The sequence below is a fragment of the Cryptomeria japonica genome, chromosome 9 (genome assembly GCF_030272615.1).
Source record: "Cryptomeria japonica chromosome 9, Sugi_1.0, whole genome shotgun sequence".
NCBI lineage: Eukaryota > Viridiplantae > Streptophyta > Pinopsida > Cupressales > Cupressaceae > Cryptomeria > Cryptomeria japonica.
The window spans coordinates 650933468-650951677 of record NC_081413.1 but is presented as its reverse complement, the minus strand read 5'-3'; the positions used below and the strand labels follow the sequence as shown (position 1 = coordinate 650951677).

At 36.3% G+C, this 18210-nt stretch overlaps 1 protein-coding gene across 1 annotated transcript in view; it reads right to left on the bottom strand.

Annotated features, from left to right (window-relative positions):
* Positions 1 to 267: 267 nt before the first annotated feature.
* LOC131045744 (large ribosomal subunit protein bL35c) overlaps positions 268 to 18210 on the bottom strand; it is a 36697-nt gene continuing 18754 nt past the window's right edge. Inside the window, exon 3 of the mRNA XM_057979337.2 lies at positions 268 to 549. Within this exon, the coding sequence (XP_057835320.1) occupies positions 472 to 549 (78 nt within the window). The 3' untranslated portion in view covers positions 268 to 471. The remainder of the gene's footprint in view (positions 550 to 18210) is intronic.

Here is an 18210-nt window from a genome sequence, read left to right as displayed (position 1 = left end):
CAGACATTTCCTTGTCGTTCCAATTTCTGGACATTTCATACCCAGAATCCGTTTGTAAATCTACTGATTTTGGCAACTTAGGTTTTAATATACAATTAATGGTGATTTCTCTTTGCAATGAAGGCATGACTGCAGCCATAACGAATAGTCTGCTCTAAGTTACGCAAGATAAAATATTCACTAGTAAAGTCAGTTGCAAGGCGACATACGGAAAGTAAAGATTCATTAGGCTTAACTTTCAACCACACTGAAAAGATAAAAAAGATGGGACTGCAAAATCCTCTCAAATTAAACAAGACAATCCACAAATCTCTTCCTGCAAAGGCATATTTTGAATTTAAGGTAGTAATTGTAATTTAAAACCACATTCAATACAGTACAGGTAGGAGGTAGTCGACATTTGAGATTACACATATCCTCCATGAAAGAAATCATTCCGAAGAAGAATGATACGCATCAGAGCCTGATAATTTATGTTGCTTTTCTGTTGACTTTTAAGTACGGCAATGCTCGAATCACATTGTCATAATCACTTCTGTCTACATAAGCCTGCAACAGCAACAGAATTATAGCATCAGGTTCGAATTCAAGTTAACAACAATCATATATTTTTTGCTCTAGAAAAATTAAATAATAGCATATTCCTTTCATTTGCACCAGAACTGGGGGCTTACCTTTAAGTTGTTCTAAAATAAGTATACCAGGTAATCTTAATCCAACACGCACCAGAAAAGGTATATGAACTTGAAATAAAGAGTTTTTCATCAATGATGATAAAACAGAATCTTCTTTAGCTTTCTCACAGATGTAAAATTATCTTAATCTGTGACCATGTTGCCATTATAGATATGGTTGATTAGTACATTGTACTGAATGTTTTCTTTTTAAAGGAAAATAGGAAATACTTCACAGTGGAGGATCTGTACTTCACATCAAACTTGGAAAGCCATTAGGTTGAAAAGTCAGAGTCTGAGGGGATTTTTTCCATCAAAATTCACCCGGGACTTGTACCCAGCCTTGTCTTGGAGGGTCTGGTTGCATGATCTGCACGGGAGCAAGCTCAGTTGGGTTTGAACTGGGGTATTATCATGCATTCACCCTTACTGCTAGACACCAGCCGTTGGACTAATCATTCTATATGCATCAACTTTATCCAGGGAATTAATGCCTTCGATTGTACTTTAAACAAAGAATTTGGCACTCTTATTTCATAGAGCATGTATACGTGGATAAATGACACGATCAAAATGAAAATTTGTGGGATTTGAACTTAAGATCTTGGTCTTTGCAAATACCTTAAAGAGTCCTCCCACCCAGTGCACCATGCACCACACTCTGCCTTCAAATGTTGACACTTTTTTTAAGTAGTAAAAGATGCCATTTCTTTTTAATTCTTAGATAATTTTTCTGCCTATTTTGGGCTGTTACAAGCAACCACTAGCTGCATTTTCACCATGTCAGAATAGTGTACAAGGGAGCTGATTTCAACTTTGCTCGAGTCGCTTCCTTCACACCATGTCAGAATAATGTATAAGGGAGCTGATTTCAACTTTGCTCGAGTTGCTTCCTTCATTAAGGCAATCAATCTTGGCACTGAGACGGACTTTGAGCATGAATTTTTTTTCAAGCTGGGTAGTTGGATGCACTTGACCATAGAGGCACCTGTTTTTGGCACTAAGAAGAGAGAGAAGGCAGAAGTTTTGGTAGTGTAAAGAGAAGAGGGTAACATGGAGAGCTATTGTGGTTTCTAGGTCATCCCAACAGAATTTTCAGGGACTACTACGTGGAAATAAGCTAGAAAACACAAAGGAGGCACCATTCTCAACGGTTAGGTATCTTGTCCTTACGCTGCAGGAATGACCCATAAGAAGACTTGAAACTTTGGAACAGAGAGAAAAAAGAAAACAGCAGGGAGGTGTGTGAGAAGGAACAGGAGAAAAGGTGCCAAGGAAGAATTGCATGGGCTGTGGAGTAATAACACTTTCAAAAAGGAAAAGATAAAATTTCAGGGAGAAGTGGTAGCAGGTAAGGAAAATAAATGAAATTAGAGTGAGAGGAAATATAAACCAAAGGAGTAAGGGTCTGTGGCTGCTTAGGATTAAGGGAAGAGCAAGAAAAAAAACTTCAAGAAGTGAAGTGGAGGGTCTTCTTGTCTCTTATGTGTGAGGCTGCATGCCCGGAGGAAATGAAGTGGTATGTATGGTAGAACAAGGAAGAAATAGCCCATTTATTTTTGAAATTGGTCATAAAGATCAAGTAGTTGCAATCTATATATTATTATATCTCAGTTAATATAATGAAATAGAAATGTTATTTTATGAAACTTGTGTCGTGGGTCTAGTACTGGCCAACAGCCATTTGTACAAGTTCTTCAGTTGTTCCTGTGTGGTTTGCTGATTGATATTTGTGCAGTGAGCTCAATCGTGTGTGATTTATATATGTGGGTGTACTAATGGAAGGTGATATGTGATTTGGGAAGTGTGTATATACGTGTGTGTGTGTGTGGTGTGTGCAAAGAGTGTGTAGCAACAGGGGAAGACTGTCTGCAGCAACTGTCGTGTCAGTTGAGGACCTACAGAAATTAGTTTGAATGGCTGTAGGAGTATCTGTAGCAAGAGAAATGGACTATCTGCGAGAGGTTATTTGTGTCTACTGGTGCTGCAAATAGCCCTGTAGCACTATCACTTCTAAACCAATCGCTGCACTTTTTTATCCATGATTTTCATGCATACTATGTTTTTCTGTTTTTTCACTTCACAAAGGAAATTTGACTTTATTGCGCCACTTTAGCTTTCTACCACTTCACTGTAAATTTTTTGTGTCTCAGACCAGCAATCAGAGTTTCAGTATTTAATTTCAGATTAACATTAAGTAAATGATAAGCAAGTAAACGAAAGAAAGAAAACAAGTGCACAAGAGACCAACTCAATTACCCTGGGAAAACCTCCAAGGAAGAAAAACCCCGCACTAAAGACCCACAGGTCTGATTATGTATTCAATTCTGAATTGCAACAATACAATACTTAGCTCAAATCATGTGACTCAGATCTGGGATCTTCAAACTGCACACTTGAATGAATCAAATCTGCCCCTTTTAATACACCAGGTCTGCACTTCAATGCACCATCTAACAGCAATAAGGAGCACCAAAATTCGCCAAGTTCACTGATTATTTTCGCACACCAAGAGGCAAATGAATTTCGTTGAGAGCATGAATGAATATCTTCCAAATAGCCTTTATTTATATGGTGCATATACCCTTTTAAGTCTGCTTATTTAAATATATATTTTGGCACCAAAATGATTTAGGTCTTTATGAGTGAGGTGTGTTCATTATAGGACTGGCCCTATTTAGGAACACGCTATCTTCTTTGGCGTGAAGGGGCCAGCTCTACACGTTACCTTTTGGCAAAAGGGCCCAGCCCTTTAGGGATTCGGATGTTGCCTTAGGCAATCCGAATCCCCCTTCTTCTTAGCCTAGTTACAAACAACACTCCCTCTTAACTAGGGAAGAAAATGAATACATAATCAGAACCTTTAGAGTTCCATCTAGCACACAAGCATAGAATTACATCTTCCACCTAACACACAAGCATAGGATGGTTCTAGCACACAAGCATAGAAAGTGTAATACACAAGTGGGTCTTTACATAATTACAATTTTCCATCTAGCACACAAGCATAGAATGGAACCTTCCATTCTTGCACATAAGCGAAGAATGGACAAACCCTGCAGTAGAGAATCACTGAGATTGAAGCTCCCTCTCAACCAGGGTTTCATTTTCCACAATACCAAGTCTGTCTCTGAAGTATTCAAACTTCACTCTGGATAAGGGCTCGGTAAGAATATCTGCAACCTGTTCATCTGTGCTGATATACTTCCGCTGAATGGTGTCTCTTTGCACCATATCCCGAATGAAGTGAGAATGAGTTTCCACATGCTTGGACCTGCCATGAAACACAAGATTTACCGACATCTTTATGCAACTTTGATTATCACAATGAATAGTGGTAGGACCACTAGGTTGACCAAACAATCCAACAAGAAGTTTGCGGAGCCATACTGCTTCTCTAGATGCAACAGATGCTGCAATGTACTCAGCTTCTGCAGTACTTAATGCTACCGAAGATTGCTTTCTACAGGCCCAAGAGATTACTGCAGAACCCAAGCTAAAGCAAATACCCAAAGTGCTTTTCCTGTCCTTGACACTTCGTGCCCAATCTAAATTTGAATAGCCTTCCAAGGAGATTGAGGTATTAAGTGAATACAACCCATAACCAATAGTGCCTCGCAGATATCTCAGAATGTGCTTGGCTGCAACAAGGTGAACAAGTTTAGGCATGCTCATGAACTGACTGAGAGCATTCACAGCATAACAGATATCTGGTCTAGTATTGACTAGATACATCAAGGATCCGATCAACTGCCTATACTCAAATGGATCTGCAAATCAGAGTTAGCTGCAGAAACACTCAACTTTTTTAAGTTAGAATCCATAGGAGTAGACATAGGTTTACAATCCATCATTCTAAATCTTTTCAGAATATCAATAGTGTACTTTCCTTGACTTAGAAAAATTTCATTGGATCTTTGCCATATTTCTAACCCTAGGAAGTAATGCATTAGACCTAGATCCTTCATTTCAAATTTTGAGGCTAATTCTTTCTTACATCTCATGATCAGTTTATTTTCACCAATGAGAAATAAATCATCCACATATAAAACCAGTGAGAAATAAATCATCCACATATAAAACCAGAATTAACATATCATTATTACATATTTTCAAGTAAAGGTTAGCATCAGCATCATTCTTACGAAATCCTAAGCTTAGTAAGTACTTATCAATTCTTTCATACCAAGCACGAGGAGCCTGTTTGAGCCCATATAAGGCTTTCTTCAACCTGCAAACATAAGAGTCTCTTTTATGGATTACATAACCTTTTGGTTGCTCAATATAGACTTCTTCCTCAATAACACCATTAAGGAAAACTGTCTAAACATCCATTTGATGTAGCTCCCAACCTTTAACTGCAGCAATAGCTATTATATAGAAAAATATCTAGCAACTGGAGCAAATGTTTCCTCATAATCTATTCCTTCCTTTTGAGGAAAACCACGAGCTACAAATCTAGCTTTATATTTCTCAATACTACCATCAACATTATGCTTAATTTTAAATAACCATTTAGAGGAAACATATCTCCCTTCTCCTTATCTCCAACAACAAACTACTAACATAGATTTATTTATTTACTTAACAATTATTTTAGTAACCTAAAACACTAATAATATTTATTTACCTATAAACCTACCATATTATGATGTGATATGTCAAACAAGGTATCAGTGGAGAGCCCTAAGCAACTTGAATTATTCTTTTACATCTTTGTGTCTGTTTGCTTTATTGACAGCCACCATCAACTGGCAAATTATGAGTTTATATGCATCTGGAACATATCCATCAAAATTTACATAGCCTCTACAATTTAAGTATAGTTCAGTGGCTCTTGCAGTGCCCCACCAAGGCACGTATACTTATTTGTAGTTTGATTTATTTCATGCCATCTCAAATGCATTGTTGCAAATGAATAACCATGGTGAAGTATCTTGGACCTGACTCTGGGTCTTTATCCAATTGGCATGGTTAGAAACCATATGTCATCTCAACAAGCAATTAACACACAACCATGTTTTGAGCAAGTTGCCAGAAATCTATACTTCATGATCTGCTTTGATCAGTAGCGTCCCAAGAGGAGTTAAATCTTGGGTCTTTATTCATTTGGCATGGCTAAAACTCATACTTTATGCAAATGACCAACCAAAACACAACCCATGTTTTGAGCGAGTAGCCAAAAATCTATGGTTAGTGTCCTGCTTTGATCGGTAGTTACCCAAGATGAACTAATGTTCGAGAATGTTTGACATCCCTATCTTGATTTGAATCTTCTATTTCACCTTATGTATTTGTGAATCCTCGTGTTTGAATCAAACATCTAACTTCTAAGTGAAAACACTTAAGCCTATCAAAGTACCTGTTGACATGTTTTTTATGACAACGTCTAACACAAAATAAAGTTGCCTAACGATCACTTCACTCTCTCTTGATCAAAGTGTGATTGCATGCTAAGATTGCAAGAAGTTCAAACAATCGACTCCAAGGTTCCTTCAATGCATGGACGTGACTCAGTTGGCTGATGTGATTGCTAGTAATCCAAGGGGCCTTACGCGTGCATCGTTCTTCACTTCTTTGCTGTGGCTGGAACTCCATCATCAGATATGGCAATTCTGCGATGCTGCTGCTTCGAATGGACTAAAATGAACTGAAAGTAAAGGGGAAAAGGGTTTAGAAGGATCTAAATCTACTCCTAAGGGCAGTGATAACAATGAATAGTGCTTTGGTGGACAAATTCCAAATAAACCACGCTCTGCTTCGCCAAGATCAACTACAACTCCGCAAGAACCGGTGCAATCTTCTCGGGATGCTAGAGGATTTTCAAATCGAGAAAGTTCATTTGAATACCCAAAAATGGCGCAATCCAAATGACTATCCACAATCGAACTCAACACAAATTTAGGGGGCTCAGACTAACTTTACACTGCAACTTACAATCAGCAAGATGCAAAAAGTATGAACCATGGAAATTCATCAGACACCATTACATTCTCCATTGAAATCAAAGCACTTTACTATTTCTAATCTAAGTGAGGAAGGTGAAACCATGCAAGTTTTGAAAAAATAATTGAAGTGGACACCATTAGAGAACAATGTTTCACTATTATTTTCTCAAAAAACTTATCGCAACAATTTCATACAAAGCTCCCTCCTTTTACAAATGAGGGGGGTCACCCCTTATATAGGCTTCAAGCCCTAGCTACATGCAAAACCCTAATTAGGGTTTGCCCAAAAGATTCTCCACACATGATGCAACAAGGTGGGAATCTCCAATTAATAACCCATCATGCCCATATACAATTAATTCAAAAGTACCCAAAATAGCATCCACTGCACATTAAATGCACCACCTCCTTCAAATTCGCCCAACATGTGTTGAATATTCATCCATGCAAAAATCACCCCATTATGTCATAAATGCTCCATCATTTCCACATGCGGCGGATGCATGCAAAAGGAATCTGCCTTAAATTCAACATGCAATGACCAGGTTGCCATTTGGTCAAATATTCCGGCAATGAATGCGCCACCATACTGCCATGCGTTCAATAGATCCTCGCCATGCAAATGGACTCTGCCGTCGTATATCCGCTCCTACACATCTGGAATTGTTGGAGAGGGAAAATTCGATTCAGGAAGAATTTTCTTGAAATGTCCTCAACTTTCCTTGCTTGAAGAAGGTTTTTCATCAATTCTGCACATTTCCTATTTTTTAGGAAAATTTCCAAATTAGGGTTCCACGGTCCAGGAGAGAGAAAATTCTCCTACGAATCCAAATCTGTAAAACTTTTGAAATTTGAATGTGATTTGATGCCCAAGAATGGATTTTTCAAAAATTTTCCTAGAGGGGAAATTTCTTGTTCAGTTCATCTCTGATTCCTTGCCTTAGAAATTTTATGTTCAATTCATCCTTGGGTGTATTTCTTCCTTGCTTGGAATTTTGTCCCGAAGGAAGGAATTTCCAATACTTAGCCAAATTTTCATCTTTCCTGGAATTCTGTCCTGAAGGAAGGAATTTCCAACACTTAGCCAAATTTTCACGTTTTTCAGGAACTCTGTCATGAAGGAAGGAATTTCCAACACTTAATCAATTTTTCACCTTTCCTGGAATTATGTCCTGAAGGAAGGACTTTCCATTACTTTGTGAATTGTCCATGTCTCTTTTTCAACATCCCTATTTTTTAGGGATCCTCCTAGAATTTAGGAGCTAGGTCCATTGGATGAAGAATTTCACCCCGATTCTGAATCTATAAAAATTTCCATATTTGGTCGGGATTTGATGTCTAAAAATAGCATAACTGAAAATTCGCCCGAGGGGAATTTTGCTTTTATTCCTCCTTGACTCCTTGGATTCCGTGCCTTAGGCAAAATTTCAAATTTTTTTTTTTTTTGAGTGAAATTTTTTCACTAAACCAAGGATTCATGAATTTTCCCTCTGTGAATGCATTTTTGGTTTTGGCGCCTCAACCCTAACTTGGGCGCATTTTGGAGATGTCCATGGAGAGGTGGAAAATTCCACTTGTGAATGCATTTCTTATTTTGGCGCCCCAGCCCTGACCTGGGCGCATTTTGGAGATGTCCATGGAGAGGTGGAAAATTCCACTTGTGAATTCATTCTAGGTTTTAGCGCCCCAGCTCTGACTTGGGCGCATTTTGGCCATGTCCATGGAGAGGTGGATTTTTGCACTTGTGAATGACTTCATGAATTCAGCGCCCTAGCCCATACCTGGGCGCATTTTGGCCATGTCCATGGGGACATGGAATTTCCTGCTTGTGAATGACTTCATGAATTCAGCGCCCTAGCCCATACCTGGGCGCATTTTGGCCATGTCCATGGAGAGGTGGATTTTTGCACGTGTGAATGACTTCATGAATTCAGCGCCCTAGCCCATACCTGGGCGCATTTTGGCCATGTCCATTGAGAGGTGGATTTTTGCACTATTTCAAGCTTTTCGTTAGGATATATATATGAAATATAACATTTAAGTATAAGTGGTATCTTCATACTTTAAGTTATATTTCATATATATTGTCAGGATGTTTGAGAGTGGTTTCAGGTCCATAGGAATCATAATGCAAATTCTGGATTTTGGAAGATCTTCCAAATTTCCAGACTTAGTCAAATTTCAGGCCATTTTCAGATCAGGATGACATTGGTGGATTGATGTGAATTTCTGGACTTGGATGATTTTGCATGCTTTCCTCTTCTGAAATAGGAGTTCCAAACTTAACCATTTTTTATCCAACTTGTCTGCCTTCTGACTTTTCCGGATTTAGAAATGGTCTTCAAGAACGTTTAGTCTTCAGAGATATTCAGCTTTCAATGTTTTCATATGAAGATCCTACCAAAAATAGATTTTTCGAAATAGTAAGTGTTTCAAAATGTCAAGGTTTGGGCAAAATAGGTCAGAAAAGCACTTACTAAAAATAGAAACTTACTAAAAATAGTAAGTTTAATTTTTGGCAAAATTAGACCAATCCGGGACTCAGTAAAATCCCTAAAAAATAGGAACTTTCTAAAAATAGAAAGTTGCTCCGTTTGAACTCAAATTTTACTGGGAGGTTCCTTGAAGGGTTTTGATTCCAGTTGTATGTTTAGTTTTTCCAAAACCCTAACAGAAACCCCTAAAATCTAGGACAGAAGGCAAAAACCCTAAAATTCACAAAACGAGTCCTAGACTTAGCCGAATTCGCTCAAACAAAAAGCAGATTTAATCAATATGACCCCCAAACACATGCAAAGCAGAGAGATTGACAAGACTGCTGCGAAAAGACCACAAAAATGCAAGCCAAAAAACCGGGAGGGCCTAACAAGAAGGGGGTCCCCATTTGCAATGGGGCGATGTGTGAAAACGTCACAACAGTACCTAATAAGCAGAATTTAGATATCCAACACATAAAACCTAAGTTGCTGGTTCTAGTTTGGGTTGATGGACTCCGTGGATCCAGAAAATTGTTTGGGGGGTTGGGTTCACTTTGGGTTATTCCATACAAAATACATGTAAAAATCATGTGTGTGTGTGTGTGTATGTGTGGCCTAAAAGCAGGAATCAAGTTTAGATGACACATAACGTTATATGTAATCAACAAAATCACCATAAACTCGGATGCCATCTAAACCATAACTGATAAATGTTATAAAAAGCAGGCAAGATTGGACGTCTCTCATAGGGCCATTATTGACACAATTGATGGCTAGTATAGCACAAAACTTATACTGCTTCACTCTGATATGTATAACTGGTTAACTTAACAGAATAGGACTGGATTGCTGAAGTTCGATTGTGTATGGTTGAGGGTTTGATTTTGGGATCAACTGCTCACATGATGGTTGAATACTTGCTGTGCAATTAGAGTTATGCTTGTTGTTTCTGTCACTAATCTTACCGACCTATTTCAGGTCATAATTGATCATTGAATAAAAGGGATTTTCTCTGTTGATTGTGTCATTTATGCAGGGCCATGTATTGGCATCATTATTAACTGTTTCAGTAGTTCTATTAGGCACAAACACTGCTTGCATCCATAGTAACATATCTGATTTTGTTTAGAAGATGATGGCATTAAATAGTGAATTTTGCAGCTTGCTGGCGAAACTTATAGTTAAACTTAATCTGATCATTATAAATTTTTGGGTTTGTGGAATTAACTATTGCAATTTGCTGAGGTAAATTATGGAATTTGATCAGAAAATACAAAATATCCTATTTTAAGATATTAGAATGGTAGTAGAGCTAAATTTTGTTAGCGTGTGAGGTTTCCTTCTTATGCAATCAAATGACAGAGCCAGCAGGGATCATCAAAGGGAACTTAGAAAAACTCAAACATCAATTTCCTAAGAACAAAGACACATAAATTCCTTTGGAATTTGAGGTCGAAGTAAATATGGAAAAAGAGAAGAAATCTTTGGAAGATCTTGCAGATAAGTTTTAAAGGAATTTGACCTTATAAATATGATGGGGCAGATGTTACATATGATGCATAACAAACAGAAAACATGAGATAATGTAGGAAATTCCAACAATCAAAATAGTGAGGCTAGCTCTTCTAGAGCCAATAATAGTAACAATCATAAGTAAAAAAGCCACACATAGAGAACCATGGTTGGTTTTGTTGATAGATCTTATCTTTCCACATTCTTTCAGAGGAAAAAGTTCCAATGAGGGAAGCACAAAGTTCAATGCAAGATTATATTAACATTTGTTATGCATAGTATAGAAATGAAAATCTCTATCAAAGATTCAAAATGAAGTGTTTCTCATGAATTACATTAATATGAAGAGAACAATAGTGGATCAAGAATTGAGCCTAGGCCTCAACCAAGGCAAAAAGATCATTAAAAAGCTTTGGGTAAGTTGATACTTTCCACTTTTGATGTTCTGATAAGTGTATTGCTCATGCATGTGTGCAGAAGTTAGACACATTTCTATCTTTGAAACTAATGACTAAGGATGATGCCATCAAATTTCCCACCTTACACTTGGAAGGCACAACACACGAAAGGTGGTACCATGGATTGGGTAACCAAGGTCGTAGTTTGATTGACACATATGATGGATTTTGCAAAGAATTGATTGAAAGGTTTGATAGAAAAGATTTTGAAGTTGATTTTAGAGAGTTGACCCAACTGAAGCAAGAGGTAATACTATAGAAATATATGGAGGAATTCCAAAAATTATCTAGATTAGTGCTTGATATAACAGAAAGAAGACTAATTGTCCTTTTCATAGAAGGGTTAACCAAACCTCCCAAGGGTTTGATTAAGGCATTTGATCCATTGTCTCTACAGGAAGCTATTAAAAGAGTCCTAGTTTTGGAGAGAGTTCCCAAATATAAATTTCGCTCAAAGATTCCATCGTTGGACCAATGTAATGTCCCCTAATTAGTTATTAGTTTAAATTAACCTAGATTTGCCCAAATCTAAAATAGGTAATTAAGTTTATGGGAGTACCTTTGTATACTGTTTTCCTGCAACACAAAATTAGAGAACACATGAAGTAATACTTATAAATTGAAACATATACACATGAATTAGATTGAGTGATACAATTCTTTAATGTATTAATTACCATTAGTATTATATTTGTTAAATAAAATCAAATTGTAGGTTAGCTGCCATTCTTTATTATCCAATTCTTAGTGCACTAGGGTAGGCTAGCTGGATAGGATGTCCAAGAGACCCTCCACCCTAGGCCCAAGAGCAGATGCTACATCCCTCTTGGCTCCATTTGGCAGGTGTTAAGCATACATCATGAAGTGGCGTAACCAGTGAGGTCTCCTATCGCCGTTCCCCCTCATCACAACCGCCTCCTCTCTTAAGCCCAAGAGCAGATGCTTCATCCCTCTTGGCTCCACGTGGCAGGGATTAGGCATCCACTATGGGGTGGCGTACCTAAGAGAGGGTCCCACGTACATTAAGCAATGAGTTTGCAATTTATAAGTCTTGTAGGAGTTACAAGTTCCCTTAGTTTAACATTATTATACCATCATATTGATCATAATAGATCACACAGTACAACTCAGAAATGAGCAGATTGGAGAATACATGCAGTGAATGATCATAACAACGATCTGCTATCAATAATAGCATGCAGAGAATATTATCAGAAATATGCACAGAACTTCATACCAGAATATAGCCTTATCTTAACAATAGTTGCAGATTCGATCTCTTTATTATGTTCACTTCTTCCTGCATTGTTTGATGCCTTTCCTTTGAGTGGTTGTTATGCTGTATATAAACCGTCGATTTGCATGGAAAGTTATGTCTTTCCAAACAGTCGCTATCCTTGCAAAGGTGGTGAATCTTCATATCATGTCTTTTGCCTTAACTAATTAATATATTGCTGATTATCGCACCTGATCAAGGATTATTGATAATACTTGTTAATGTAAACACAATTCTTATCATTTCATTAATCCATTTGCTAACATGCTAATGCTGCATTGATGTATAATAAGATCTCTGCCTGGATTGGTATCGCTGCTCTGCAATAATTAAATGCGCCTTTTTGTGTAGTGCTTGTTGTTTTTAGATCATCCTATGCATCAGCCTTATATATACCTTTGTTTGAGTATGGAGACGGTCTATAACTTCATAACAGTTCTGATCTGATCTGATCGATGATGTTCTCATCGGATGCTTTGATTCCTTTCCTTTATATCTCTCAATGAGAGGGAGGGATCACCTCTCTTCATCATGTATGCCCTTTGGCAAAAGACACACCCTTTCATCATTAGCAACCTTCGAAAGAGTGCAACTCTTAATTATTTCTGCCCTTTGAAAGGGACACAACTTTCCACAATCAGATCTCTACTTTTGTTTAAATCAGATCTGCACATCTGATTCCCCAAATTATCCCCCTCAAATGAGGCTTTCTTCTCCCTTTTATATCTCATTTTTGAGGGAGTCACAACTTTTCATTTCATGTCTTTTGACCATTCATTAACTAAATTAAAAATTAATTATTTTTAATTATATTCTTTTATATTTATATTTATATTTTATTATTATTATTTACCATTAAATTCTATTTCAAAGTGGGGACATTACAACCAATCAAAGGAAGTTTCATAGAAGTGCATTACGCAGAACTGTAGAAGAACATACCACCAAAGACAAAGATAGAAGATGGGATCAAAAAGCATCTCAAGAGGAAGAGTTTTATTTTAATATTAGAAAACCTTGGGAGTCTAGTCAGCGGTGTATGGGCAAGGGGAAAATCCATTAAATTGAGGTATCATATACAACAACTGACTGTATCTTATCAATATACTTCCAAAGAGACCCTGGACCTGTTTTAAATTAGGTCACTTGTGGAGCTAGAACTAGTTGACATTGTAATTCCTATGTGAATAAATTTTATAAACAAATTCAAAACAAATAAAAACAAGTAGATATATAAAATTTAACTCCTTTGTTATCTTACATATAACAATACATTCATTAAAAAATGAAAGAAAAGCAAGATACTTCTGTTTCATGTTTTTAAAATAAAAATGCAGGAAAAAGAATTAAAAAACTCAACTCTTTCAAAAGAATTCTTCTATGACCTTAGCACCTAATGGACACTTCAAGATGCGTAGGAATAGCAATGCAACCATTGTAACCTTAAATGATCGATCCTCAGCTCTCTTTGTTGAATGACAATCAAGAATGAAAGTTTAGCCTTTTGGAATGGTATTTACTATTTACTATTTACCTTTTGCAATTAAAATGAACTAAAATGAGCTTGTTTTAGTTTTTGAAATGCTTTAGTTGGCACTTTTAAGGTTAGGAATTCAATTTAGGGTGACCAAATCAAAGTCAAAGCCAAAGGTGAAAAAAATTAAAATAAAAAATAAAAAATTCTGTAAACAATGTGACGGTTCCATGCAGGTTTGCTAGGATCCATCTGGATTCTCATTGGATTCGTCCCAGACGAACCCAACTCTCCAAAGCCGTGCCTTGCTGAAATCTCTAGGGGAGCTAAACTGTATCCAGATCCAGTTGGTTACTAAGGGGATCCAGCAACACAGAATAAAATTGACTTCTTACAGGCTTTGAATTTTTTTAAGAAAAATTGCCACCTTAAGAAACTGATGTTGATACTGTACAGCAATCACTTATGACAATTTTGGTGGGGCTATGTTATGCCCATGTCCATTAGATCCTCCAACTACTGTTAACAGGCTAATTGATCAATGACATGCCTTGATTTATAGTTTGCTTATAACAAGAGAGATTGCAATCAAATGTTCTTTATAGACAATGGGAAGTCTTAGAAAGACGAGCCATCCAGCTCTATTTTGGTGAAAGATTTGCTCATGTATGCATTCTTCTTAGATTACTAGACTATCCAAAAAAAATCATATTCAGAACGCTATATTCGAGCTTGTTCAATAATATCTCCCTAATTCAGACTTATTTCTATATGAGATATTTCAAGGAATCTAGCCTCGGAAAAATTCCATGTGCTACAAGCATCAAGGACTGAGAAGATACTAAATGACTGTCTCGAGGAAAACATTCAAACTGAATATAGACATGTAACTTATATTAGTTTTTGGTTGCCCTAAATGAACAAAATGTTTTCAGCAAGACCTACTGTCAATTAAAGATTAAGCATCAAAGCAATGGACAGAAAAATGTGTTCAACAGAATCTTTGCCGGTGCTCATTTCCAATGAATAAGTGATTTTATGAATCAGTGAGCTGAAAAGAATCACTTTGCCCATTTTTGGGAAAAATGCAGTCAATCTAATTGTTTAGAAACAGGTTGGCTGCCACCTCCCTGAAGGAAATTCTGCATGGACACCCTACACTCATATGCCACTGACCAACCTGTCTGCTCCAAAACATGCCCATATATACAGGGACAGCACATGTGCACACAATATTTTCATGGACAATTTTCCAGCCATATTGTTTTTCTGAGGTGCAATATCCCTTTTTGGGATATTCCTGATTTCTTTACCTTAAACAATAATTCTTACTTCAAAATGATAATAACATTATCTAACATCAGAAGTTCAAGATAATAATCAGATCAATAAATCATAGCACAATCCTCAAAATCAATCAGATGATGAATTCTTTGGGAATTAATTTGCCGAGGGCATTAAGGGTTACTGTACCTTCCAACTCCTATCCCCAGAACATGAAAGGATTACGTCCTTCCAACTCCGACAAGATACTTCCTCAAATTCAACTGATTATTTGAACTTCAATGAATTTGCTTGATTAATGCTGGTTGATATTTCTTGATAGATTGACAATTTAACATGCAAGTAAGACTTGAGAACTTATTAATAGATATTCCTCTAGTAATACTTCTATAAATTGTGGGTCTGTGGCTCAATATATTCCTCTAGTAATACTTCTATAACAGTTTCTGACTGATATTTGAATGATTTGATGTTGGACTGATGGATGTTTGTATGTTTGATTGATTGAATGAAATGATAATTTATGATGATGATTTGCTGACTGATTTGAATCATTGATAACTGATGATTGCTTTTGATGGATTCATGAGTGATGATTGAATGAGTGCTGATTTGATGTATTGGTGAGAGATAATTGATAAGTGATCCTTGAATGCTTGTGGAATGATTTCTCCTTTATTGGTGAAAGAGTCGCCACCCTTTATTGCTTCTTTTGAGAATAATAATTTATTTCCAAATGTATTCCTTCTTTCCCAATTCATGATTTATTTATTCCGTGCTTCATGATCTACTCCCAAGGAAATGATCTCCCTTTTATATATTATTAATTAATTAACTTGTCATGGGGTGATATAAAAGTAAATGAAATTAATTAATTAATATAATGTAAATGAGTTTAACTTGAAAGCTACAAAGTTGAATCCTGATAGCAATATCATAATATAATGTAGTCAATTAATTGATAAGATGATTTAACATGGTGAAGTTGATGAATCAGTGACCGAATGAGACGATGAAGTCAACAAAATCAGTCAATTGGCAAAAGAATGATGATAAAATTAATTGGTTTGAATAATGGAGTTAGTTGACAGAGTTAAGGTGGAAAAATCTAGGTGTCTACAAAACTGAAATCAAATATGTCATCATACCCCATGGGATATTGATTTTAAGTTTTAACATATAAATATAAGAAATGAGCAAGCTGAGACAACAGAAGGATGAGATGACTGGAGAAAGGAAGAAAGTAAAAATCAATGTAATGTGAAATGAAAAAGGAATACCATAACCCGGGGGGATGTATTTTGACCTCGGCTAACATATGCATATCTATGAAATATTTAACCAAATATAGGCATGTAACCAGTCAATCTATAGGCGAGTTCTGTGTATGTCCTAGTTCATTGGGTGTTTTTTTGGATTGCTGTACTAGTCTAGTAGAAGTGTTCCTAGTATCCTACCTTTGTTTGAAGTGAAGTAATAAGGGAGGAAATTTGCCAATATTACATCACAGCATAGTAGGTTAATAGGTAAATAAATATTGTTAGTGTTTTAGGTTAGTAGAATAATTGTCAAGTAAATAAATAAATCTATGTCAGTAGTTAGTTTGGTCAGTTATGTAGAGGTTAGTAAGTTGGTTATACAGGAATGGCTTGAAAAAGCCATATTACGAAATGTACCATCAATCTGTTGCAACTCTGAAGGCGTAATACCATATAGCATTTCTGTTGTAACTTTCAAGAGTTTGTGTTCCTGATAAAATTTCAATAGAACTATAGTAACTGTTGTTTATAGGTAAGTTCTGTCAAGTTGCAGGCAACAATTGCTATAAGATCCATAGGTTTTGATAACACAAACCCATTCTAGCCATTGAAATTAAGATTGAACCAGAGACATTCAACATAAAATCAGATATGAAATTGGAAGAAGTTATCTTGTTGAATTCACACGATAATGAGAAAGATTGAGATTGATGATTAAGTTGAATCACTAGCTTGGGCTTTGTCGCGTGCATTGTAGACAACCATGAATTCTAACCTTGAACATGTTTTTTAATTTTTTTTTTCCACATGAACTTGTAATACTACACAAATAATTTGCATATTTTGTACAAAATTTTGTGATTTTGGTGGCCCCACACTTGTAAAAGCTCTAGGCTTTTTCTTTTATATGGCATGTTTCCACCTTGTCTTTACTCCCAAGGATTCCAACAATTTCATTTCCGAAGCAGAATACATCAATCAAATGTATCATTGCCAATGTAAAGTACCTAGGAATTGAACATTTTTATTCTCAATATATGCTGATCCTTCCATGTAATGAAACAAATTGCATGATAGAGGAAATATTCTCCAAATACTTGATAATAATTAAGAATAAGTCACTTTGAGGGAGCAAACCTCCAAATGTCTCCAAGAACAGCACAATTTGCAATATCATAATAATAAACTAACCACTAACTCCTATATATACTCTGATAATGCCTTAAATGTCTCTCAAGTCAACTTAGATACCTTAATATAACACCCAGAATGACCTAAATATATAAATAAGAATATAATAATGATCATATCACTTAATCAAGAGTTACAATAGCCACAAGCCGACTACTCATAACCCTATGCACATTATAGGATTAAAGGCATGGCATGACCCCCCACTCTTTAGAGAAGCATTGTTCTCAATGCTAATCAATTGTGGATGCTTTTGCATGAAATCTTCATCTTCTCATGTGGCATCTTCAACTAGGAAATTCTTCCACTAAACAAGATACTCAATGATTGTCCTAGTCCTCAATTTCTTTGTGTATGATTAGAGAATTAACTCTAGATCTAAGATGATTCTTCCTTCTTCGTCTAGCTCTAGTAATATTGTCTATGAAGAGATCTATTAATCAATCACCTTTAAACAAGAAACATGAAAAATTGGTTGTATCTTTGTTCTTGGAGGTAGCTCAAACTTATAGGCTACACTACCTATCTTCTACCAAAACTAGTATGTATCAAAAAATCTTGATGACAATTTGTTATTTTTTGTTTGTTGCTTCAAAGATACTGTTTTTCTAAGGTTGCAATCTCAAGAAAACTCAAGCACATACTTCAATACTCCTT